The sequence below is a fragment of the Podospora bellae-mahoneyi genome, chromosome 7 (genome assembly GCF_035222275.1).
Source record: "Podospora bellae-mahoneyi strain CBS 112042 chromosome 7, whole genome shotgun sequence".
Lineage (NCBI taxonomy): Eukaryota > Fungi > Ascomycota > Sordariomycetes > Sordariales > Podosporaceae > Podospora > Podospora bellae-mahoneyi.
In genome coordinates, this window is record NC_085886.1 from 2,851,503 (window position 1) to 2,873,672 (window position 22,170).

At 53.8% G+C, this 22,170-nt stretch overlaps 8 protein-coding genes across 8 annotated transcripts; 3 read left to right on the forward strand and 5 right to left on the reverse strand.

The window, feature by feature from the left end:
- Positions 1–218: 218 nt before the first annotated feature.
- QC761_710180 (uncharacterized protein) lies at positions 219–2,384 on the forward strand (the record flags this gene model as incomplete). Its single annotated transcript, XM_062882566.1, has 2 exons — positions 219–2,008; positions 2,077–2,384. 2 exons carry the CDS (start codon positions 219–221, stop codon positions 2,126–2,128), a joined length of 1,842 nt encoding a protein of 613 aa, XP_062728621.1. The 3' UTR covers positions 2,129–2,384.
- Positions 2,385–2,702: 318 nt separating this feature from the next.
- On the reverse strand, positions 2,703–4,239 carry QC761_710190 (uncharacterized protein; the record flags this gene model as incomplete). The annotated part of the gene is made up of 2 exons (XM_062882567.1): positions 2,703–3,922; positions 3,987–4,239. 2 exons carry the CDS (start codon positions 4,237–4,239, stop codon positions 2,703–2,705), a joined length of 1,473 nt encoding a protein of 490 aa, XP_062728622.1.
- A 642-nt stretch (positions 4,240–4,881) lies between these two features.
- On the reverse strand, positions 4,882–6,048 carry RER1 (retention in endoplasmic reticulum protein 1; the record flags this gene model as incomplete). Its single annotated transcript, XM_062882568.1, has 4 exons — positions 5,573–6,048; positions 5,391–5,508; positions 5,034–5,333; positions 4,882–4,967 (listed from the first exon to the last, which is right to left on the reverse strand). The coding sequence occupies exons 1-4, from the start codon at positions 5,897–5,899 to the stop codon at positions 4,882–4,884; spliced, it is 831 nt and encodes a 276-aa protein (XP_062728623.1). The 5' UTR covers positions 5,900–6,048.
- A 4-nt stretch (positions 6,049–6,052) lies between these two features.
- On the forward strand, positions 6,053–7,319 carry QC761_710210 (uncharacterized protein). The gene is made up of 2 exons (XM_062882569.1): positions 6,053–6,393; positions 6,484–7,319. Exons 1-2 carry the CDS (start codon positions 6,210–6,212, stop codon positions 7,212–7,214), a joined length of 915 nt encoding a protein of 304 aa, XP_062728624.1. The 5' UTR covers positions 6,053–6,209; the 3' UTR covers positions 7,215–7,319.
- A 99-nt stretch (positions 7,320–7,418) lies between these two features.
- Positions 7,419–11,086, reverse strand: QC761_710220 (uncharacterized protein). Its single transcript, XM_062882570.1, has 2 exons — positions 10,527–11,086; positions 7,419–10,470 (listed from the first exon to the last, which is right to left on the reverse strand). Exons 1-2 carry the CDS (start codon positions 10,587–10,589, stop codon positions 7,765–7,767), a joined length of 2,769 nt encoding a protein of 922 aa, XP_062728625.1. The 5' UTR covers positions 10,590–11,086; the 3' UTR covers positions 7,419–7,764.
- A 118-nt stretch (positions 11,087–11,204) lies between these two features.
- ATG15 (putative lipase atg15) lies at positions 11,205–13,714 on the reverse strand. Its single transcript, XM_062882571.1, has 3 exons — positions 13,284–13,714; positions 11,852–13,221; positions 11,205–11,807 (listed from the first exon to the last, which is right to left on the reverse strand). The coding sequence occupies exons 1-3, from the start codon at positions 13,503–13,505 to the stop codon at positions 11,489–11,491; spliced, it is 1,911 nt and encodes a 636-aa protein (XP_062728626.1). The 5' UTR covers positions 13,506–13,714; the 3' UTR covers positions 11,205–11,488.
- Positions 13,715–14,209: 495 nt separating this feature from the next.
- On the forward strand, positions 14,210–17,620 carry QC761_710240 (uncharacterized protein). Its single transcript, XM_062882572.1, has 3 exons — positions 14,210–14,819; positions 15,030–17,226; positions 17,296–17,620. The coding sequence occupies exons 2-3, from the start codon at positions 15,073–15,075 to the stop codon at positions 17,467–17,469; spliced, it is 2,328 nt and encodes a 775-aa protein (XP_062728627.1). The 5' UTR covers positions 14,210–14,819; positions 15,030–15,072; the 3' UTR covers positions 17,470–17,620.
- Positions 17,621–17,917: 297 nt separating this feature from the next.
- ain1 (alpha-actinin) lies at positions 17,918–20,947 on the reverse strand. Its single transcript, XM_062882573.1, has 3 exons — positions 20,164–20,947; positions 19,112–20,091; positions 17,918–19,032 (listed from the first exon to the last, which is right to left on the reverse strand). Exons 1-3 carry the CDS (start codon positions 20,914–20,916, stop codon positions 18,132–18,134), a joined length of 2,634 nt encoding a protein of 877 aa, XP_062728628.1. The 5' UTR covers positions 20,917–20,947; the 3' UTR covers positions 17,918–18,131.
- Positions 20,948–22,170: the final 1,223 nt, after the last annotated feature.

Here is a 22,170-nt window from a genome sequence, read left to right on the forward strand (position 1 = left end):
CGACGACGACGACGACGACCAGAGACGAAGTACAGCGCGCTCACTGACGAGAACGACCTATCTATTGTACAGAACATATGCGACTCGGACATCTTGTATGAGACCGACATTTTGATACCTCGATGAACACGCTCTACTCCGACAACAACCGCTACTCGGCAAGGAAACGGCCCTCGGAGATCTAAACCGCCGGGCGACGCACCCCGGCCGCGGTCACGATGCGCAACAGGCAGATTGGCGTCCTGGGGGCGTTTCTGTTCTTGATGTTTTGTGTTTACTCTCTGTCAAGAAGCCCAGGGGGTTTACCCCGGCCCCGTTCACCGCAAAAGGAACCGGAGGACAAGCCGCCTGAACCACCCAGGATAGCAATCCCCATCACCTGGACCGACGACTCCAACACAAAAGACACCAAACCCGCCCCTGCCCCAGAGGGGTCGCATCCGATATGGTACCTGACCAACCAAGCAGAGAAGGAGTTTGAAGCTGTGAAAGGGAGGCAGAGCAAAACTTTGGGAGAAGCGGTGGGGGAGTATAAACGCCGGTACGGGATACCGCCCCCCCCAAACTTTGACAAGTGGTGGGATTTTGCAACGGAGAGGGGGGTGGTGCTGGTTGATGAGTTTGATACCGTCATGGAGTTAGTCACGCCGTTCTGGGGGCTGAAGCCGGCGACGACGAGGAGGAGGGCGAGGGAGGTGATCGGGTTTGATGATTCGCTTATGGGGGTGCAGATCAGGAAGGGGAATGTCACTAGTGTTTTCAAGGCTAGGACGGCGGAGTGGCATCAGAGGGGTGTGTTGGGGATGCTGGAGAAGTTTGTGGGTTGGTTGCCGGATATGGACTTGGCGTTTAATGTCAATGATGAGAGTAGGGTTGTGGTGCCGTTTGAGGATCTGGAGAGGCTGGTGAAGGTGGGGTTGGGGGTTAACATGGCGAAACTAAAGCGGGAAAAGGAGCCGAGGAATGGGTGGACTGATGTGGGAAAAGTGGAAGGGTTGGACTACGAGGGACGGTTTGATGAGGGGAAGCTGACAAGGTTTAACACTTTTGCTCATCAGCCTACTTGGACGCACTCGAGGATCTCGTGCCCGCCTGGGAGCCCGGCGAGGATATTGGAGGAGGGGGAGCAGTTTGATGATCGGGGGAGGTACTCGATGGGGGAGCTGGGGTTTGTGACGAACTGGACTGCGATGGCGGATATATGTCTTACGCCTTCGCTCCAGTCGACGTTTGGGTTTTTTGACAGGCCGAACGCGTATTCTGTCGTTCATGATCTTGTTCCAGTTTTTTCGCCGAGTAAGATTTCGAGTTATCAGGATCTGATCTTTCCTTCTCCGTGGTATTACTCGGGGAAAGTCCCGTACGACCCGAAGAAGGATCCGGACTGGGAAGAGAAGATGAACCGGTTGTACTGGCGTGGCTCGACGACGGGGGGTTTCTCGCGCAATGGAGGCTGGAGGAGGCAGCACAGGCAGAGGGTGGTGAAGAAGTTCAATGCGGTGGACAAGGCTAATGTTCTTACCAATGTGGGCAGTTCTACCTCGCCTAACTGGACGGTTGCTTCTGTTCCCCGGGGGGACTACAAGTCTTTGTTGGATGTTTATTTCAGCCACATTGGGCAGTGCGACCCGGGCGATTGTGCCGCGCAGAAAGAATTCTTTGAGATTAAAGAGTATGCCAAGCAGGAAGACGCGCTCAAGTACAAGCATGTGCTTGACATGGATGGGAATGCCTTTTCAGGGAGATTTCACGCGTTTTTGAAGAGCAAGAGCTTGGTTTTCAAGTTTGCCATCTTCAAGGAGTGGCATTATGAGTGGTTGAGGCCGTGGGCGCACTATGTGCCCATGAGCCTCAAGGGGGAGGAGTGGCTGGAGCTGGTGAGGTATTTCGGGGAGGAGGGGGAGGGAAAACGAGAGGGGGAGAGGGTGGCGATGCAGGGGAGGGAGTGGGCGGGCAAGGTTTTGAGGGAGGAGGACATGGAGGTTTGGTTTTTTAGGTTGTTGTTGGAGTGAGTTTTCCCTGCCCTGGATCATGTGTGATGATGATTTGATGCTGACATGTGAGAAAAAAAAAAAGGTATGGGAGGGTGGTGGATGATGATAGGGAGAGGATCGGGTTTGATATGTGAAAAACTGTGTGTTCTTTTACATTTCAAAAACAGAAGTGAGTATATAAGGGGTCAAGGGTCAACAGCAAAAACAGTCGACATTATAACGGGTTGGATAATGGCGGATGGGAAAAAAAGCAATGTCTACAGCAGTGGTGGTGGGTGGGTAAGTTATGAATTATAATAATATGTATAACATGTACACAATGAAGGTACCGGGGATGGGTAGATTTCAGGACAGGTATAGAACACAGACTCATAAACATATCAAAGCTCACAAATGCAACACAATCTGAATGATCTTGCTTCCGTTTTACCTGCTTTGCACTTGAAAACAACAAGGGTTGTGCTATCAACAATGAAGATCAATCACCAACGCAGGTCTGGTTCAACCGTTCCACGAGGTGTGTTAACCACTTCAAACAAACTTTCAGAGGCCCCAATCATCAAAAAAACACGCAAAGATTTGACCGAAAAGGTGTCAATAAATCTATTAACCCATACATCTCTCTTGCTGCTTGATCAACATACCACACATCAACCCTCAATAACGCGCCAAAACCCTGAGCCTAAAAAAGCCACTTTTTCTTCCAACTCAATCCTCATCCCCCTCAGCATCCTCCTCCCCCCCAGACATCTCTCTCCTCTCCCCACCATACCCCTCCTCACTCCCCACACTCCCCCTCCTCTCCTGCTCCCTTCCCCCATCTTGTTCCTCCTCTTCCTCCTCCTCATCCTCCCCCCCAAAGTACCCAACAGGCATGCTCTTAAACCTCTCCAACTCCTGCCTCAACTCCTCACTCGGCTCCCCAACCGTAACCTCCAGCTCCCCCACCCTCGCCTCCTCCTCCTCACCCTGCGGCAGAACCCCAATCGTCCTCGCAATATTCTTCGTCCTCTGGTTCCGAATCGTGGTCCTCTGCATGACAGGGTAGTAATAAACCCCCTTCTGCGCACTATCATCCCTCCGTCCCTTGCTCCCCGTCTCATCATTCCGATACGCAAGGATAACCTCCTCCGCATACTTCGTATGGTGATCCATCTCCTTTTCCGTAGCCGTCTCATACGCCCTGACCCTCGGAAACTTGAAAACACCCCTACCCTCGCCATCAGTAGCGGTATACAACGACTCCTTCTCCTTATCCGGGTTGTCCACATCGAATTTCTCCCGGAATCTCTCCCCCGTCTTGCCATCCTGTGGTAGGTAAAAGTCGTAGTTCATCATCTGCAACGGCTTGGGGGTGTGATCCGGATCGCGAGCCCAAGCCTCATACGCCTGCTGGTAGGCCTCGTCCTCGGCCTGGGAGCGGGTGATGGGCTTGAGGATACCAGACAGCATGCGGGTGTCGTACTTGTCCGTTGCAGTGACGGGGTTGGTCTGGAACTTGACCGTGACGTAGGCGCCAGAGTCGGGAAAGGCTTCCAGGTCGGGCAGGAGGGGGAACGACTCGACAATGGTGCAGTTGGTGCGTTTGGAGGGGTGCTTGACTTTGGTCCTGTCCGCCAGGCCGACGGCCGCGGCTTCGAATGATTTCTCGATGCGCCGCTTGATCCAGGCTGGTGTTCCCCTGTCTGGCTCTGGGGAGACCTTGCGCTTGATGGGGCGCTTGGGAGCGGCGTTGCCGGCCGAGGGTCGAAGGAAGGGGTCGGCTTTGGGGCGGGAGACGGTGGTGGGAGTGTTGGAGATGTATTCCGTCCGGCGGAGGAAGGACACGCCCTGGTTCTGGGACTTGGGCTTGCCTAGGCTGCCGAGGGGACGGAGGAGGGCTCTATCGTGGGGATGGATCGGGGGAGGTTCGGAGGGGGCTTGGATTGCTGGTTGCTGAAAGTCAGTTACGTTACAAGCGACTCGAAAATGGGAAATCGAGACAAGACGCACAGCTCTCATCGCCATCAAAAACACCCGGCATCCCCACCAGATCGAGCGGCATTCCGAGTTCGCCATCGGCCTCGATGTTCAATGGCTGAATGCGGGCGAGATGGGATGCGAAGTTGGGGTTGGTGTATTGGCCGCTAGCTAGACCAACGCTGGGGATGTTCAGCAGCTTCGGGGGGATGGGAGGTGGAGGGAGGGCATTGGAGTATCGGATTCTCGCAATGTAATCCTGCGAGTACTTTTCTGGTCGCGACATGATGTCCGGTTTGGTTGTGGTCCTGGTTGTCGAGAGAGAGAGAGAGAGAAAGAATTTGGCGAGGCGCGCGTTTCGCGGTTCAATTTGTTGGAGTCGCGCGGTCCAAGCCGAAGGTGGACGATTAAGTTCGAGTTGAGAATAAGAGTGGGCCCGACCAGCTTCAGCGCTGTGGCCAAACACAGGTACCTACCTATTAAGAAAATCATTCTTTTTGACATTTGATCGCACTTCAAATCGCAGAGACGTAATATATCACATATTCAATCCTCACTCAAACTCCAAATTTCACTCCAAAAACCATCCTCAAATTACCCCTACCCAACTCTCTGTCTCTCCCATCCCCAAAGAACAACCCCCTCGACTCGATTAAAACAAATATATAACATTAATACAAGTGGTTGTCGTAAAGTCCTTCCCCCCTCATCTTCACCATGTGCATGCAATCTAGCCTGCCCTGCCAGAGAGTTTGTTGTCTATCCCACCTTGAACCAACCCATCCATCCACCCGCGCAAAAAATGCTTATCCATTTCCGTTGCGAGCGCGTGTGCCTGACTTTAGAAAAACGCCTCCATCCCGCCCGCCGACCAAATCACTTTTAGTGTTCCGTCCAAAAAAAAAGCCAATCATGATCACTCTGCAATTTATGAGCTGTTCTTGGTGTAGCGCGCCTTGCCAACGGTAAATGGCACGTAGCGGTACTTGATCATGTGCTGGATTTGCTTGCGCACTGTTGCAAGTTGGTGTCAGATGCTGAAAATTGCAGAGGATAAGGATAAATAGGGAAAAGACTTACTGGTCAAAACAAAAAGCATAATCCAGTACATCACCAACACAGGCCAAAACACGGGCACATTAAACACCTCGAACCAGGTGCACACAAACGAGATGGAAATGGCGCGGGTGGCGGCGTGCCAGAACTTGAACTCGGGCAGGCGGCGGATGAAGGGGCGGAACTCCTCGTCCTGCTTGGTAGGGAGAGAACCGAGGCTGCCGTCTTCCATGTCATTGTCGAGGGCCTCGTTGGAGGGGTCGAATTTGGGCTGGAGGAAGGCGAGGAAGAGGTTGAGGAGGTAGATGCCGAGGGCGTATGCCACTGTGAATCGTTCCATCGTTAGCATGCGGTACAAGAAGAGAGGTCAGATAGACATACCGATATACCAGCCTTGCGCAAAGAAGACGCGCGCAAAGAAAAAGACGAGCAGCACGCCGGTGCCGACCCATCGGTAGAGAGTGTGGGGAGTCGACTGGTCGAGGAGCGCTTGGTATTGCTGTCTTTCTGTTAGTTTTCTGTCTCTTCCTCTCTGTCCAAACCCAGAGTCTGGTATCGCATACCCTCGACAACTTGTTCGTTTGCGCAGTCACGGCGCCGAAGGCCGACATTGGTTCCTCGACAGCGTCCATCTTGTGTATAATTCTCCCGTCGAAAAATAGGATCGTCGTGGTCGTTGGCGTTGTGAAGCTGAAGTAAAGACACAAAGTTATCACAGGCTGGTGGACAGCAGAACAAGCGCAGCAGCAGCAGAAAGGTGGCAGTGGCTGATTGCGCGTTCTCAGATAGGAGGATACGTGACAGATTAATCGGTTTAGCCACACAAAACTTCCCGCAAGTTTAGGGGGCCTACCCACAAGTGGAAATTTTTGACCAAGAACCTGCCACATCTGGCCAGGGTGTGGGGTCGGCACCTTTTACTAAAGTGTGGCTGAGACTTTTTGGTAGTGAGCAATCCCCTGTTCAGTTGCCGCAAGCAGGGGTCATGTTTTAGGCCGAGGATAAGCTTGTACCAGTGACGTCTGGGTGTTAAGAAGGGACGAGCATGTGGAGGGAAGAAGCTACCCCATTGTCCCGAAGAATGGGGGAAGGGTGATCTTAAACATTGCCGTCCCGCATTCCATCCGTCTGATGGAATTCGTCTTTTATATAAGACTTTAGATTTCTCAATTCCATTCGTGAGCTTCACACATCGTAAAAATGCACCCCACCGCCCGCCTCGCCGTTCGCAGCAGCGGCTTCCGTGCTGCTGCCGGAACAGCTCGTCTCTCCCGCTTCCAGCCATCCACCCTCCCCCGTGTCATCGTCCGCTTTTCTTCCTCTGGATCAAACCCCCAGTATGAGTTCATCCAGGTGACTGAGCCCCGTCCGGGCGTCGGGCAGAGTATGTCTCCTGAACTATCATCCCCTCAACCACATATCCATTATTTACTTTCCCCCTTTCCATCACCCACTTACTAACCGCCCATTGCAGTCACCCTCAACCGCCCCAAAGCGCTCAACGCCCTCTCCACCCCCCTCATAACCGAGCTCAACACCGCCCTCCTCACCTTCCAATCAACCCCCTCCATCCGCGCAATCCTCCTAACCGGGTCCCAGAAAGCCTTCGCCGCCGGCGCCGACATCAAGGAAATGGCACCCTTAACCTTCAGCTCGGCCTACCTCAACTCCTTCATCGAATCCTGGTCCAACCTCACCACCACCCTCAAAAAACCCCTCATCGCCGCCGTCTCCGGCCATGCACTTGGGGGAGGGTGTGAGTTAGCCCTCATGGCGGACATAATCTACTGCACCAAAACCGCCAATTTCGGGCAGCCGGAAATCAAACTTGGAACCATCCCCGGAGCGGGCGGGTCGCAGAGGTTGACGAGGGCGGTGGGCAAGGCAAAGGCTATGGAGCTGATATTGACGGGGAAGAGTTTCTCTGGGGAGGAGGCGGAACAGTGGGGGGTTGCTGCGAGGGCGTTTGGGAGTTATGAGGAGTTGATGGAGGAGAGTCTCAAGACTGCGGAGACGATTGCGGGGTACAGCAAGGTTGCGGTGCAGGCGGCCAAGGAGGTGGTGAATAAGAGCCAGGAGTTGGGGTTGAGGGATGGGGTCGAGTTTGAGAGACGGGTTTTTCACGCGTTGTTTGGGAGTGAGGATCAGAAGGAGGGGATGGGGGCTTTTGGTGAGAAGAGGAAGGCTCAGTGGAAGGATCAGTAGAGGTGGGGGGATGTTGCGGGGGTATGCGATATCAGTGATGCTGGTAGAAAGGAAGAGGTGTTTATAGTTGTGATGTAAAAGATCTGTGAAAAGTTATCAAGTTTTTATTGCACCTGTCCTGGATGTGTATCTACAGTCTTGTGTGATCTTACAGCTCTTGATGCCTTTGCCTTTTGTTAGAATCTAAAATTATTATCTAAAGACCGGCCGCATCATATACACTGTCCACCAGGCATGTCCTCATCAATTTGCATACGGCAAGTAGTATAATGATATTGTTACTCAAAAGCACCCCGAAAAACACCCCAGATTGCAGAGCAAGCCGCACCAGTGGGCAGAGGGCGCACTGCCACACGACTGCCCAAACGAAACGCTAGATCCAGCCATATCATGGAAATATATCTGCACCAAAGTCCTTCGCAAGGGCAGTAAATAATAGCAGTTCGGGCCTGGCCACTGCAGCGGCGTGCGCCGCAATCTGGAAGGCTTTTCCAGATTGATTTTTCTCTTCTTATTTCGCATCTCCAACCAACCCCCTCTGGTTGGGCTGTCACCCCCCAAGAACCTTTACATACGGCCCAGGAAACAGCCCCCCCTTCCCTTGATACCACCCGTGAAACCACTCCCCATTCACATCCTCCACCTCCCCAATCTCTGCCCCTTTAGGGAAAAACAACTCATCACCTACCCCCTCGGCCGGAACCCAACCCCAGTTCGCCACTGCTTTTGGGTCTGTCCCCCCATCGGGAGGGAAATCGTGTTCGTCATGGACAAGTTCGGAGAGTTGCTCTGGTTTTAGATCGGCAACACTCCTGGGGTTTACCCCCTTTGTTGACGTAACCATGTCCACCCCGACCAACCTCGCTTTTCTCGTGCTGCTGCTGCTGCTGCTGTTGGGGTCGATTTTCCAACTCCATGTTTGATATGATGAGTTTTTTGGAATAGATTCGATACGTAACCGTCGCCCGCCGACAAGGTCCTTGAATATTTTTCTCTTGTAAACCGTCTCGTTCGGGCTGGGGGAAGAAAGCGAAAAAGCCAACATGACCATCCTGTGCCCCTTTGGACAGCGGCGCCATCCCTTTGGGCCGTTCTCCACGGGGAGGTGGTTCATGTCGAGGAAGTGGTTGTAACACGTCACGCAGAGATTTGTACAATCCCCAACAGTGGCAGAAGGGAGTTGGGAAGGGCAGGAGTAGCAGTGATAATAAACTTGGTTGCGAGGTATGGGCTTGGTGCATTGCTCGCAGTGCTGTTTTGGGTCGGACGGGTGGTAGACCCCTTTGCTGCGGGTGGTGCTGTTTGCGACGGCTATTGATGATGGGGCAAAGGGGGATTGTTGAGGGGAGGGTTTAGACATGTAGGTGAAGGGGGTGAGGGGGTGTGGGCAGGATTTGCCTTTGCTGACGCAGGTGTTGCAGTACCCCCAGTCCGCAGCGTTGCAGGTGTCACATCCCCAGTGGAGGTCGTTGCGCGTAAAGGCTGAGCACCCTGAGCAGAAGGTGCCTCGTTGTAACCGATCGGCTGGGTTTTCAGCTGTTAACGTCCGGCGACCTTCTGCTCCTCCCGGAAGGGTAGAGGGGGGGAGGTATCGACTCCCAACCAGTGTGTGCGGCGGTGGGAGGTCTGGGCCAAGTCGTTTCCACTTCTGGAGGGCGTTTGGGCCGTACCCAAAGAAGTGTAGACATCCCTTGCCGCGGCGGTAGCAGTCGAGACAAATATTCCAGTTGCCTTCGTGGCAGAGATTGCAGTTGTAGTGGAGATCGTATTGGATGTGTTCCCTGGAGCAGTGGTTGCATTGGATCAGGGGCTCTTTATACCACACTGGCTGGGATCGTCGTGGGGACGCTAATGGCGGAGAGTTGATATCATTGCTCAGCGGCCCTGACGTCGGCGCAAGAGTAGGAGAGTCATGTCGAGCAAGTTCCCTCCTAGCCGGACCAACTTCGGCCGGCAACTCCGTCGGTGATTGCTGTGTTGGTATAGATCCAGCTGGTATCAAAGGTATCGGCATCGTTCCCGCAGGTACAAGCGGTATCGGCTCCCTCAGCGGAGAAGCCCTCTCTCCCGGCGAATCCCTCCGAGACGAAGGCGTCGTGGTCGTCGTCGTCACCGTAGCAGAAGTAGGCGAGCTCGAAGTCCCTCCTCTCAACCTCGGCCTCAACGGAGCAGGCGCATCCCCCAAAGCCACCGGATCAGTCTGCACCCTACTCCCCACCCTAATCGGCTCAGGAAACTGCGCCGGCGGCAACGGAACCGTGGCGCTCCTCCCACTACTCGACGTCCGTCTCCTACTCCTCCCCGGTTCCTGCACCTCCAATCTCCCAGCAAAACTGGTACTCGGTGGATACCTCCCCCTAGGCTCCCTGTCACTCTCATTCCCACTCTGACTCGGCGCCCGTGAGTGAACTCTATGCCTACTCGCCGGCCGTGACCCCTCCCTCGTCGTCGTAACCACACCAGTCGCCGTCCTACTCCTCGGCCTGACCCCCTCAGTATTATGACTCCTCGCACTAGTCCCACTCCCCCTCACCATCCCCCCCTCGTTATTCCTCACCCGTTCCCTATGCCTCCGTCTATACGCCTCCGTTATCCTCCGACTGAGTTCATCATTGTTCTCCAAATCAATATTATCCAAATCCAACCCATCCAGCAGCCCCTCCTCCTGAATCTGCCTCGCAAACTCCTCCACCTCCCGTTCAATATCCCTCGCATCCACCCCTTCAGTACTGATTAAACTCCTGAGGCTGCTCTGGTGAGTAACCTCCCGTTCCCTCTCCCTCCTCCTTTCCCTCCTTCGCTCACCACTATCCCCCCTCCTCCGCCCCAACCCCTCCGTCGCCTCCCTCAAACTAACAGCCTGCACCCGTTCCAACAACCTCCTCTCCTCCTCATCCCGTTCCACCTCCTCCCTCGTCCTATCCTGAAACGGCAGTCGCGGCATTATGTCTTCTCCCCGTTTATACTGCCCATCCATCTCCCTCTTCTCCTCCTCGCTCTTGATCCTCTCACAAGTAGGATTGATCCTTTCAAACATTTCTAGTAGTGTCGCCACCCTAGCATCATGTTTCGTGTCCCTTACCCTATCCCGACAACTCGGACAAGTGTACACGGCGAAATCGGGCGGGGGAGGGGGACCGGGGCGGGAGAGGAGGGAGGAGGCTTGGAAGGAGAACCAGGACTTCAGGCAGGGGGCGCAGAAGGTGTGCAGGCAGTCCAGGAGGGTTAGGGGGGTGTGGAGGAGGTCGGTGCAGATCTGCAGTACGGGAACATCAGTAGTCGTCGGGGTAGGAGGGGAGGAATGGGGCTTACGGAGCAGGTGAGTTCCGCCTCTAGGGAAATCGCCGGGCCTGGGCTGGTTGAGGTCGACATCATGAGACAGGTAAGGGCCCGTCACCCCCGGACCCGAGAGTGTGGTTGAACGAACGGGCGGGCGGGATCGATTTCGGGACGGAGGGTAAGGTGAGTTGACGAAAAATAAGGGCCCAACTGCTGTGTTCTTGTCCTTCTTGAATCGTTGCAAGTATCGGTGTGAACCCCAAATCGGCGGGGGTGATAGGTAAAGATCTACAGCTTTAAATCCGCAAGAAACCCGAGATAAAAAGACACTAGAACCCTCTCCCGGGTCCCGAGTATATACATACACAAATACGAATCCACGCCGAGAAAACTGGGCACCGTCAAAATCAACCTCAAAGTGCAGGGCTGAGCTTGCTGACATCGCTCTCCATCCAACTGCAGCTCGCCTTGCCCGCCCATCACCAGGCGGGGCAAATCGTGGGGCTCTCCATAATCTCCACCGATGTACCCCCAGGATCATGCATATACCGATGGATAAACGATCAGTACCAGATTCCCAGATTCAAATCGTCTAGAAATGCACACAAACTCGTCATATCAAACTCATTACAGCTATAAATAATGCAAGGCTATGTACGCACACCATGTCATCTATGCAATCTACCCAACTAAATGACAACCACCCAACCCCCCCCTTATTCATACCTCAACACTCTCCCACCTCGCTATCATCCCGCCTCCTCGTGAGAACCAATGCCGGATTTCCATGCATGTTGTACTTCCAACTACTACCAAAAACAAAAAAAAAAAAAAAAAAAACTCCATGTATATGTCATTATGCAAAAAAGAAGAAATAAAACAAGTTTCTGAATCTGGACCACTTATCAACGCCTAAACCCCCTATCCTACCCTACGCCTTTCAAACCAAACCGGTATTACAGAAAGGAAAAAAAAACATGGAAAGAAGCCTGGTGTTACATCTCGTCGTTCTTGACGGATGGCTCCCCCTCGTACTCTTTGCACATTCCATACCATGCCCTAGAACGGCAGCCGGCTGTTTCTGTTACTGTTGGAGCAGGCGTCGTGCTGGGCATGGTTGGTGGAGGGGTAATAGTGGACTGCTCGGTAGTTGTCGTGGAGCTTGTACCTATTGTTGTGATATCGTCATAGCATCCCCAGAATCGGCCTGGGGTGGCGCATGAGGTGGTGGGAGTGGGAGTGGGCGTGGGAGTTGTTGAAGTGATTGTCGTTGTCAAGGTTGTCTTATCCTTGCAACCAAACCATCCCCTAGATCTGTTAGCACAGTGTTTCGATTGAGTCCATATTCATAAACTTACGGAGTCAGGCACGTGGTGGTCGTTGCCGTTGTCGTAACAGTAGTAGTAATGATTGTGCCCGTGGTGATGGTGGTGGTCTCATCCAGGCAGCCCCACCATCCTGGCGTCTTGCAAGTCTCAGTTCGGGTCCTTGTCTTTTCGGTGGACGTGGCCGATGTCGACGTCGTCGTAGTCTCTGTGCCGTTGCTCTCGTACATCTTCCAATTGCCACAGTCTCTGCACTCTGGCGTAAACTTGCACTTGGCCGCTTCATCATACTTGAGGATGACATCGTGAATGACGGATCGAATCTTGTGCGTACCAATTCCGACGCGCCACCCCTTGTCAGCCACCGTATCGTACACACACTCCATGCCTGTGTGACAGGCTGTTTCTAGAGCATAACCGCCGTACGAGCAAGAAGCAGTGGCTCCGTTGCAGGTACCAATGTAGATCGGGTCGGCGGTGTGTCCAAAGTGAAAGGCGCCCGTGTACCGCCTAGCTTGCGGTGCTTCCGGGTCAGCACCAGGAGGCACGGGCAAGCCCAGTCTGCTGGCCGGCAAGGCTTCCGGAACGGCCTGGAAGGTCACGGTCGGAACGCCATACGTAAGGCCGAGGAAAGAGCTGACAGCACCTCCGAGAGAGTGGCCAGTCAACCAGATGTTGGCATTGGGATAGAGCTCCGTAACATTGGCATAGAGCTCACGGCCCGCCTGGTAGTAGCGGTTCTCCTCCCGCAATGCCTGAGCAACGCACGTCGTGTTGCAAGTATAGGTCGACGTCGCGCAAGAGCAAACCTGCCGCCATGTCCAGGGTCCTTGCTGAGCGCAGCAGCAACTGAAAAAGAGGTTATCGTTTTCTTTATCGTTGGTCGTCGTGCCATCACCGTCAAAGACGGCAAGTGAGGTGCCCTTCAAGCCAATCACTACCGTCGAGTTGGTCTGATCCGCAAAGATATGTCCACGCAATCCATCGCCCTGCCAACCAAAGTCGGCACTTCTGTTGAACGGCCTTCCAACCTCTTCCCAATCGGCCTCTCCCTCGTGCTCCACGTAGGCGTCGGCTGCCATGTATGCCATCGTCAGGACTGTCTGCTTATCGGTAATATTGGGCCCTGGAACCTCGTCCATGGTCCACGCCGATGGGGCAAGAACCGAAACAAAACCCTGTTGTCTTGATTGAGCCACGAGGGGGTCTACCACGGCGGGTCTGCGGTCGACCAACCGCTGTATCGTCACCGCGTCACTCTGCGCTCGGAGCGGGCCAATGCGCTCGCGGCCGTATCCATCTTCGGCGGCCAAAAAGACGTTCGCTTTTGTCACATCGACATCCTGTTTTCGGTGAAGGCCGGGGTGCTTGTGAGTACCATGGTGGAAGACGTGGCGCAGGGTCTGGTGGCAGATTGATGGGTTAGCCCACTCGTCATACACAGCGATAAGATAACAAGACTTACAAAGGTGTGTTCGGCAGGCTGCGGGGCTTCTGGTGATAGACCTGGAATCGGAGAGATGTCTATTGGTATAGGTAGCACCTGTTGCGCATTTCCCTGGTGATTTCTGGACGCTGTCGCGATGGTGGTCCCGGAGAGGGCGAGGAAGGACAACAATAGCTGGGCGGTGACCCGTCCTTTCGATGTGCACTGGGCACCTGCCTCCTTCCTCCTCCACCACATCATGGCCGGCGTGTTATTGTGGCGATGGGAGGGTTGAGGGTAAGGTGATGACGGTTGATGGTAGATGCTGTCCGTCGACTGTTGGCTACGGGTGAATCATGAGTGAAATCGCTGGTTGAATGAACGGTAAAAGAGAGGGAGAGACACTAGATCCCCGCGTGTTGCTGGCATCCATATGACGACGCAAGGTTGGGTGCATGGGCGCGCCGATCGGAAAAGGATACGCCACCGCCAATCAGCGCCGCTGAACCTTTGCGGTACCTGCCTATGGCGCATCAAAGAGGCTCAACTTTTGGTTACTCGATATTCTCATCTTCATCTATGCGTAGTTCATAATATTGAAGTCTCCTAAGTCATTTAATCGCTGAATATATCTATCTTGCCTCCCTTCTCAACATCATCTTACGGACCTTGTTCCCAAAGATACCTCCAGAGCATGTGTCACGCTGCTGCGAGCAGATGCATGGCATTGATAACAACAACTGGCAGGCCAAGTATCTTCCCCGCTATTGGACAGCAAAGGGTACTCCGCTTCGAGTGGAGCGATAACAGCCTCATCTAACCCCGGATCTGCTGGGCCTCGTTGTCCCATGACATGCATCAACAACTCACCCATTGAGTTGGTTGGTGCCTGCTGATGACTGAAGGCGGTGACAAAGACCTTTTTTCGTCTTTTAAGATCTTCCAACTAGATTTCGCTGAACTACTTCTCTTCAGTATATTCTCAGCACTCAGTAGCTCTCGAAGAATATCCATTGTATAGTGTAATCCCAAGGCCATGACTGGTTGAAGCAGTGATGCTCCAAGATCGTATTCCATGTGCCATAAACATGCATACCTTACGTCTGTCCCTACAATCGTCATCGGCCACGAGTCTTACATTGCGGCCCCTTTCCTTTCTTTCCCAGTCATTCCAGAATTCGGGTCCTCCAGAAGGCGAGGCCAGTCTCGTGCGCACCTTGAAGGCTGGCGGCGTCCGATAACAAACCTCTTATCGGACCCACCACAAGTACGTACCTCGCCCAGCACCGGCACCTCAACTGTGACAGCTCGAACAAGAGCTCCGTTTCTCCCGCGACGAAGTGTCTCTTGTCTGTTCTAGCGACTCGCGTCGTCCCGAATTCCCCTCCCCTCTCTCAATCCTTTCCTCACTTTTGCACCGCCAGCTTCAGTGTTCATTCATTCTGTTTCTCCAACGGGTTGGCTCTTTGAAGTGGCTCGGTCTGTGGGTGGTCTGTACGGCTGGGCCTGTGGTTTCAAGGCTCCCCTAAAATTACTACCATAAGCCACTGCGACAGCATCAGCCAGCCAGGTAAGGTAAACGGCCAATGTTGACCACCCTGTGTTTTTTTCTGTCATTAGGTTATGTCCAGTGCAGCCACAAGGGATGCGGCGATCTCCCGCTCGTTTATCTTTTTGTAGACTTCTGCTGTTGTTCTCCAGAAATTCCCCTGCTTTGAAGGAAGCGCATTGTGGTCACGGATCCTGCGGATAGAGACTTGAACACAGCACTGACATGTTGTCCAGCCTGAGCCCAAACCCCAGCAACAGCAGCACCGACAGCAGCACCATGTCGTCCAACACACCAAGTGCCACAGAGCGCTCTGGCTCCTCGAGACCTCTTCGTTCCTTTCGTGTCGAGCGCTCACCCTCCCCGGAACCAATGTCTCGTCCAAAGAGAGCCAGTACCATCATGACGGGACTAACGCCTGGTGCGAAGTCCATGGTCCGTACTGCGTCTGGTACGCATGTGAGGCTGGGCAGCGAGACGGAAAGGCCAGACACCTTTGAGAGCCGGATTAGTGAGGAGAATGCCGATTCTGAACCACCGAGGGCCTCAGTTGACCTGGACGACCTGCCCATCGAGCTGGTCAGCTTGACCGACGGCTTCATTGACTCATTGTCGGCCAAGGTCCATTCCACTCCGCCAAATATTGACAGGCTGTCGCAAATGTTCCAGGACTTTTATGCTACTGCCTCAGCCCATATCAGGACCCATATCGACAGCCTGGCTACTCTGCAGAGGCGAGATGTGTCTCCGACGCCAGCCCTGTCGACCAGAGCATCTGCTACCAGCTTGCTCCGGGCCAAGGCTGCTTCGCTGGGTACCAAGGAGAAGACGAAGCCAGGAGTTGTCAGAAGGGAATCAGAGATGTTGACACCAGAAGAGCTGGCGGAAAGGAAAAAGGCGCGGAGAGCGCTGGAGCAGAAGAAGGGACTCTTGGAGGAAGCCGTGGAGAGGAGGTTATGTGAAGGAGTCTACAGCAAAATCTACCGCCATCGTACCACTCAAGACGAAGCACAGGATGCCAAACTCCGGTCAAAAACTGCTGCCCTCGCCGTGGTTGATATTGGGCCCGTGGATCTCGGTGTCGAGCTCGGCACACCAGAAAATGGTCCAGAAGCGATCGCCAAGAAGACGGCCGAGGTCAAGGAGTGGTTAGAGGGCGCAAGGAAAGAGCTCACGTTGATGAGCCAGGCGCGGTATCCCCTTCGGAAGATCAACCACCTAAAGGCCGCCTTCAAGAGCATCATTGATACCCTGGCACATTTCCACCCCTCGTCCTCGGCCGATGAGCTCATGCCCATGCTCATCTACACTCTCATCACCCTCCCACCACAGAACCTCAACGCCATCAGTGACATCAACTTCATCCAGCGCTTCCGCTGGGAACAAAAGCTAACCGGCGAGGCCTCCTACTGCCTAACAACTCTCGAGGCGACAATCAGCTTCCTCGAAACCGTGGATCTATCTACCCTCCGCGCCGACGAAACCCCCGGCGGGCCCATGAAAGCCCCCGGCTCACCCCCTAAAGAAAACACCTTCCCCCCAGCCTTCTCACCCACCTCACCCTCTCCCCCGACAGCCGCCACCGCCATCGCGGCGGCAGCCGCCTCCAGTCCAAACCCCAACACAGCAACAGCCTCCCTCTCCGCCAATTTGATCAGGCCCCCCTCCCCCTCCCCCTCCTCAGCAGCCGCAGCGGGCTTCCGCTCCACAGTCTCGCAACAGCTCCGCAACCGCCGCCTCTCAGACCTAGTAAACACCCCCGCCCAAGCCTTCAACGCCGCCTCCGACGCTGTCCTCTCAACAGTCAACACCGCCGACCAGTCCCTAAAAACAATAGGAAACTCCCTCGGCGACAGCTACAAATTCCTCCTCGGCAAGCTCCGCGAACCTCTCTCCCAATCCGACGGCCAAGTCCTCGTGCCCAAAACCCTCGACGACGCAAGGAAACTGATCGGGACACCACCACCACCCCTCGACAGGGCTGACTCCCCCTCCCCTGGCCCGGGTCCGGTGTCAGAAGACCGCACCCCATTATTGTCTTTCATCTCAGGCACAGGCCGCAAAATATCTCGCGACCCTTCCGCGGATAGTACCCGCAGCGGGAACTCACGACGCGCCCTAGATGAGCCCAACTTACGCCCCCCCGCATCAACAACAACAACAACAACAGCAGCAGCAGTAGCCACAGGAGTGGGCGGTAGTCCAGTTGTGACCAGCCCCCTAGACTCCATGAGACAATTAGGCAACTCGTTCAACCCCTTGGGTCGGATCTCGGCCGGCATCGGCGGCTTTCGCAACTTTGGCCGTTCAACGCCCACACCGTCATCACCTGCACCACCCACGCCGACGAAGGATGCTGTTTCTACTCTCTCAACCCGTGGGTTGGGAGTCACGACCGGGGCTGCGGGGACAGAAGGGGGTGATTTGGCTACTGTGAGTCCAAGTCCAACCACAACTGGTGATATAACAAGGGCAAACGGTGCTGACGACTGTGCGCAAAAGGCATTTCCCGATCTGGCAGGGTCACTCCCGCCAAAGAAAATCGAGGGGCCAATACAGAAGTTTGTGAACATGCAGAATGCCGCCGAAATGAAAGTGGGGGATGTGTTTGAGCTGCTGAAGGACTACAAGAGGTTGGCTGGGGCGATCAAGGAGATGGGGGGGTTCAAGGAGTGATGATGTTGGGTACCTAAGTGTGGTAGAATAGATGAGGGTAAAAGGTTAGATGTATGTGGTGACTGGCATCTTGCATTCGGAATGGATAAACAAATCTAGGATATGACAGGTAGAAAGTGTCAAGAGAAATGAAATCATCATTATCAGCAGTTTGAAGCACATAAGAATTGAAATCAGCAAAACTGTATAAGAGTACTCTTTATTTCTCTAATCCTACCCTACTTCTTCCTTCCCCTCCCCTTTCCTATCCTTTTTGCTTTGCTTGTGTGAGGTGCAAAAAAAACCAAATTTGACCTCCATCCATCCATCCATCCATCCATCCATCCATCCATCCATCCATCCATCCATCCATCCATCCATCCATCCATCCATCCATCCATCCACCTTTCCACCCTTATGCTTCCTTCCATCCCAGCCAACCATTCATTCATTCACCTAGCCATCATTCACGATACACCACCCAGTAGCAGCAACTATCCACCCAGCCACACCAACCTGATATCAGATGCTACCTACCTAATGCCACCAGCCAACAAAGATTAAATCGAAAAACCCGTATAAGATAAAGAAACCCACCAAAAAGGCAAACCAAAAATCCAGGGGCATGGTGGTGCACCAGTAACACTAACCCGCTTCTTTTGCTCAACCGCCCCCTTCCTCCATCAATAAACCCCATTCTTCCCACTAGCCACACTCTTCGCCGGACTCGTCCTCCCATTCGTCCTTTCCCCCAAAATCCCACTAACATTACTCCTCCCACTCCCACTACTAGCCGGCCTGCCCCCCTCATCAGCAATCAACCTCTCCATAAAAGCAATATAATCAAACTGCCTCTTCCCCCTGTCTTCCTTCACATCCGGCCCCTTGTGCTCAGGAATAATCTCCACCAGCTTCTCAATCACCTCGTCCGGCACCAAGCTATGCCGCAGATCCATCTCCGTCACATACGGCTTTCCGTCCGCCACCTCCCTAAAGCTCTGAAACACCTGCTCCGCCGTGTTCTGATCCTCCGTCACATCAACCATGAACCGAATAAACTGCTCAAACGTCACCCTGTCCCGCCCGTTCGACGTCGCCAAAAAGTACTCGTGCATCTCATCCTCGGAAAACACCAAGCCCAGCGACGCCAACGCGGCCGAAAACTCAATTTCCGACAGGGAATTGCTGTCGTCTCGGTCAAAGTGTCTAAAGACAGACTCGAATTCCTCGAGCTGGATAGGCGTGAGGTTCGTCATGCTCCGTGCCACGACTTGGTTGTCCAAGAAGGCCAATTTTTTCGAAACCGACGATTTGACGAGCGAGAGCTCGTACACCAGCTCGTCGTACGTGTAAGTCGTAAAGTCGTTTTCTTCGATGTTCGCCTCCTGGCACTTGGCATCTACTGCCGCGATGGTCACCAGGTACGCGTCTAGAGGTGGTAAGTTATCCGACAGCTTTCTGACATGGTGCAGCTGGTCTTCTACATCGCCTTCCAGCCCTGATATGGCTAGTTGCATCGTGTTGAGGGCGAGCGCAAAATCGTTGGCCTTGTCGGCAAAGGACTTGCGGAGGGCGTTTTTGATGCTGTCTTTGTCAGTTTTGGAATCCAAAAAAAGAAAAAGAAAAAAGAAAGAAAAAAAAAAGGATGAGGGCAAGATCTCACTCTCTAATGGTCTCATTGATCAATTGACCGCGCGCCATCTCAGACTTGGTCAGATTCGACCATTCCCTATCAAGCGTATCTAGACTCAAATGCGCCGGTGGATCATACGGCCGCAACCGATACGTCCCCAACTTGGTCTTGATGTTCCCCAACAGCGTCGCCAACTCGCTCTTCTCCGCCACCCACTCCCTCTTGACACCCCTCTTGTAAGACGCAAACTCACCCGCCTGCGCCTTGGCGTCAGCATAAGTCCCCTCAAACTTTGCAGTCTGCCAGCTCTCAATCTGGGCACGGATGGCCTTGAGAAGAGCAGCCATTCTCCTCTCATAAGCGCTCTGCATCTCCCAGGCACCTTGCATGTTGTTCACAAACTTCTCCACGCGCCGACCCGCGTTCTCAACCTTTTCCATCTGAGAAAAGGCGTGGAACCAGTAGGCAATATACGTCATGAGCGAGCGCTCGTCAGGCTTGGCCACATCGCACACATCCTCCACATCAAGCAGCTTGGGGATGCCAATCTCCTTATGAGCGATATCAAACGCCAGCTGCATGTTGCCCCGGTGATCCGACTTGTCGAGAGCGTCATAGTCGATCAGGTCGGGACGGTGGATATCAAGCAAGGCACAGAATGCCAGGCCATCATTCCAGCTCGCACTAAAATCCCGTACGTCGACCTCGTCGTAACAGGCTGTTTTACGTTGACACCACAGAAGTAGACCTTCTTTGGCCGTCATACCCTCCTCGTTAATGTCACTGATGGTGAAACGCAAAATAAGCGTCCATATAAGCCCCAGGATAATCTTTCTGTTTCCGTCCACGACATCTTCGGCGCCTATATTCGTCATTTGAATCCCTCGGGATTTGATAAAGTTGAGGGCGAGGTTGGCGTTCTCGAAGCGCTGCACACGCAGCTTTGGTTTGGCGGCATATCGGCCGAGTGATTCGCCCGAGAGACACTCGAGGAGGTGGATGAGCATTACCTGTTGGAAAAAACGGTCAGCATATATACTTCCGACGGCTTTTGCCAGAGAATAATAATTAAAAACACATACGCCATCACTCAGGTCTTGCACCAGATCCTTGACCTCGAGGTTCCGGACTTCCAACTTTGTGTTTAGCCATTTGGTAAAGGTCTTTTGCTGGACCGTGATCCAGCGCTGCTGCTCGGCGAAGGCCATCCTGGTCAGGCCCTGCTCGTGGGGAGGTTCGGTGGCGGCGAGAGCGTCGGCGGCGGGGGTGTTCGAGGCCCGCTTGAAGCGGCCTTTCAACGAGTTTTCCCTCTTGCTGGCGAGGGCTAGGCTGGTTGAGCCTGAACGCTGCAGTCGGGCGGCATGCAGCTGTTTGGCGTCGCGGCGGCTGCGGGTGAGTGGTGGCCGTTGGGGTTGGGGACTGCCCGTGTGAGCAACGAGACCACCAGGTGGGGATGATGGAGATTTGGCGGTGGGGACGTCGTCAGTGCAGTGGGTAGTGTGGCTAGTGCACGATGATGAAGCGGTGCTGGAGATGGATGCCCGTCTGTATTCGTCGTCGTCGGCGTTGTTGTCGCAGATGTCAAAGATGGTATCCGTGGAGTATTCGGATGAGCCGTTGGAGGAGGCTACCGAGGACACCGAGAGCGCGGAGGGGCGGTTGACAATGGTTGTGGTGGTGGTGGTGGTGGTGTTGGTGGCGCTGTGGCTGCCCGAGTGTTGCTGTAAACAATCGAGATCAGGGAATCGCTCCAGCTCCAACCCCAACCCCACGCTGTTGCCGGGCAGGCCTGGTGCCGGCTGTCCGCCAGCGGCACAACTGTCAAATCCCGCCATTTTTGGCCCGACAGAGCCCCTGATAACGATAAGAAAAAAATAAGGTTGGTCCCAAGATCGGATGCACCACGCCGAGCCTGCTCAGGGGTATGTAGCACCTGGGTATCGAACACAAAAAGAAAAAAAATCCAGGGGAGTCGAACAGCGCCGGGCTTCAAGAACAAGACAAGATGCAACATGTGTCTTGGAGTTGTCTCCTGGGGGATCTACAGTTTATATTTCTCTCTGTCCCTTCCGCCAACAGCCAACTCCATGGTATGTCCGGCATGGCATATGCTATCCTTCGCAAGCACTCTCTTACAGCTGAGAGGATGAAACACCACGGTCCAAGGTCTCCCGTTCCAACAGTAGCCCGCCGGCCTTCTGTTGTCAATGCATCTTGTCAAGTATTTTGAAATGTCGCACCCTGGTGGGACTCCGGCCTCGTGCCGATCGTAGAGCGAGATCATAGATCCGGCTGTTTGTTCCTAGGTCGGGAGGAAGACGATCCCAAGTTACAGTTGCCACCAAGAACCCTGACTGCTGGGCAGCGACACGCATCGATACCACTCTACTGGTGAAAATCGACTGCCAGTCATTCATGCTGGTGACATCCTGGCTGGAAGGAGACGAAAATATCACCGACATCTGTGCCCTCAATAGATCCTTTTATTAAGTCGATGTTCATTTTGTGTTTGGCAAAGTCCTGGTCAGCGATAGACGGCCCATTGTCGCATGAATATTGGGTCCTTCAAGCGAGCAGAAACCGACGGCATCTGCTTCATGTGTAGCCTATGAATACTGTGATGTATTTAGCCATCAGGCTTTCGGGTCGCCACAGGAACTGCTCAGTCTCCAAGCAGAGAAAGCTTGACCTCGGCCCCACAGGTTGCAGACATCGAAGTCAACACTCCAGGAACAATAAGCCAGCAAGTGTTGACAACATAATGAAACCCCAATTTTGACATGTTCTCAAGGCCTTGAAAGTTGGCTATGACAAAAATAGACATGAAGGTCAAAAGCCCTTGAATTTCAGGTTGCAATCCTGTTCTGAAAAGAAATTGTGTAGAAGACCCACTACTTTGGTTCACGAGGTGCCCCATTTCACCCAATGTTGGAGCCGCACAGCCATGCTCTGACAGTCCTCTGCTGTGTCACGATCAGATGCAGATTGCACCATCTAAGGAATTGATGGCTGTCTCAAGCCCAGACTGCCTTGGTGAGCATGAAAATTTCCAAAATCATGTTGACAGACCATGTGAAACGAGGCTTGAG

What these genes read in the sequence shown, in the direction of transcription:
- QC761_710210 (XM_062882569.1), top strand. Translation starts at nt 6,210, where the DNA reads ATGCACCCCACCGCCCGCCTCGCCGTTCGCAGCAGCGGCTTCCGTGCT. An exon ending in CCGTCCGGGCGTCGGGCAGA is followed by an intron (nt 6,394 to 6,483) that starts GTATGTCTCCTG and finishes CGCCCATTGCAG; the next exon opens with TCACCCTCAACCGCCCCAAA.
- QC761_710220 (XM_062882570.1), bottom strand. Translation starts at nt 10,589, where the DNA reads ATGATGTCGACCTCAACCAGCCCAGGCCCGGCGATTTCCCTAGAGGCG. An exon ending in AGGCGGAACTCACCTGCTCC is followed by an intron (nt 10,471 to 10,526) that starts GTAAGCCCCATT and finishes CCCGTACTGCAG; the next exon opens with ATCTGCACCGACCTCCTCCA.
- ATG15 (XM_062882571.1), bottom strand. Translation starts at nt 13,505, where the DNA reads ATGATGTGGTGGAGGAGGAAGGAGGCAGGTGCCCAGTGCACATCGAAA. An exon ending in AGCCTGCCGAACACACCTTT is followed by an intron (nt 13,222 to 13,283) that starts GTAAGTCTTGTT and finishes ATCTGCCACCAG; the next exon opens with ACCCTGCGCCACGTCTTCCA. An exon ending in ACCACCACGTGCCTGACTCC is followed by an intron (nt 11,808 to 11,851) that starts GTAAGTTTATGA and finishes CTGTGCTAACAG; the next exon opens with ATCTAGGGGATGGTTTGGTT.
- QC761_710240 (XM_062882572.1), top strand. Translation starts at nt 15,073, where the DNA reads ATGTCGTCCAACACACCAAGTGCCACAGAGCGCTCTGGCTCCTCGAGA. An exon ending in AAGGGGGTGATTTGGCTACT is followed by an intron (nt 17,227 to 17,295) that starts GTGAGTCCAAGT and finishes TGTGCGCAAAAG; the next exon opens with GCATTTCCCGATCTGGCAGG.
- ain1 (XM_062882573.1), bottom strand. Translation starts at nt 20,916, where the DNA reads ATGGCGGGATTTGACAGTTGTGCCGCTGGCGGACAGCCGGCACCAGGC. An exon ending in TGCAAGACCTGAGTGATGGC is followed by an intron (nt 20,092 to 20,163) that starts GTATGTGTTTTT and finishes TTTTTCCAACAG; the next exon opens with GTAATGCTCATCCACCTCCT. An exon ending in ATCAATGAGACCATTAGAGA is followed by an intron (nt 19,033 to 19,111) that starts GTGAGATCTTGC and finishes TGACAAAGACAG; the next exon opens with CATCAAAAACGCCCTCCGCA.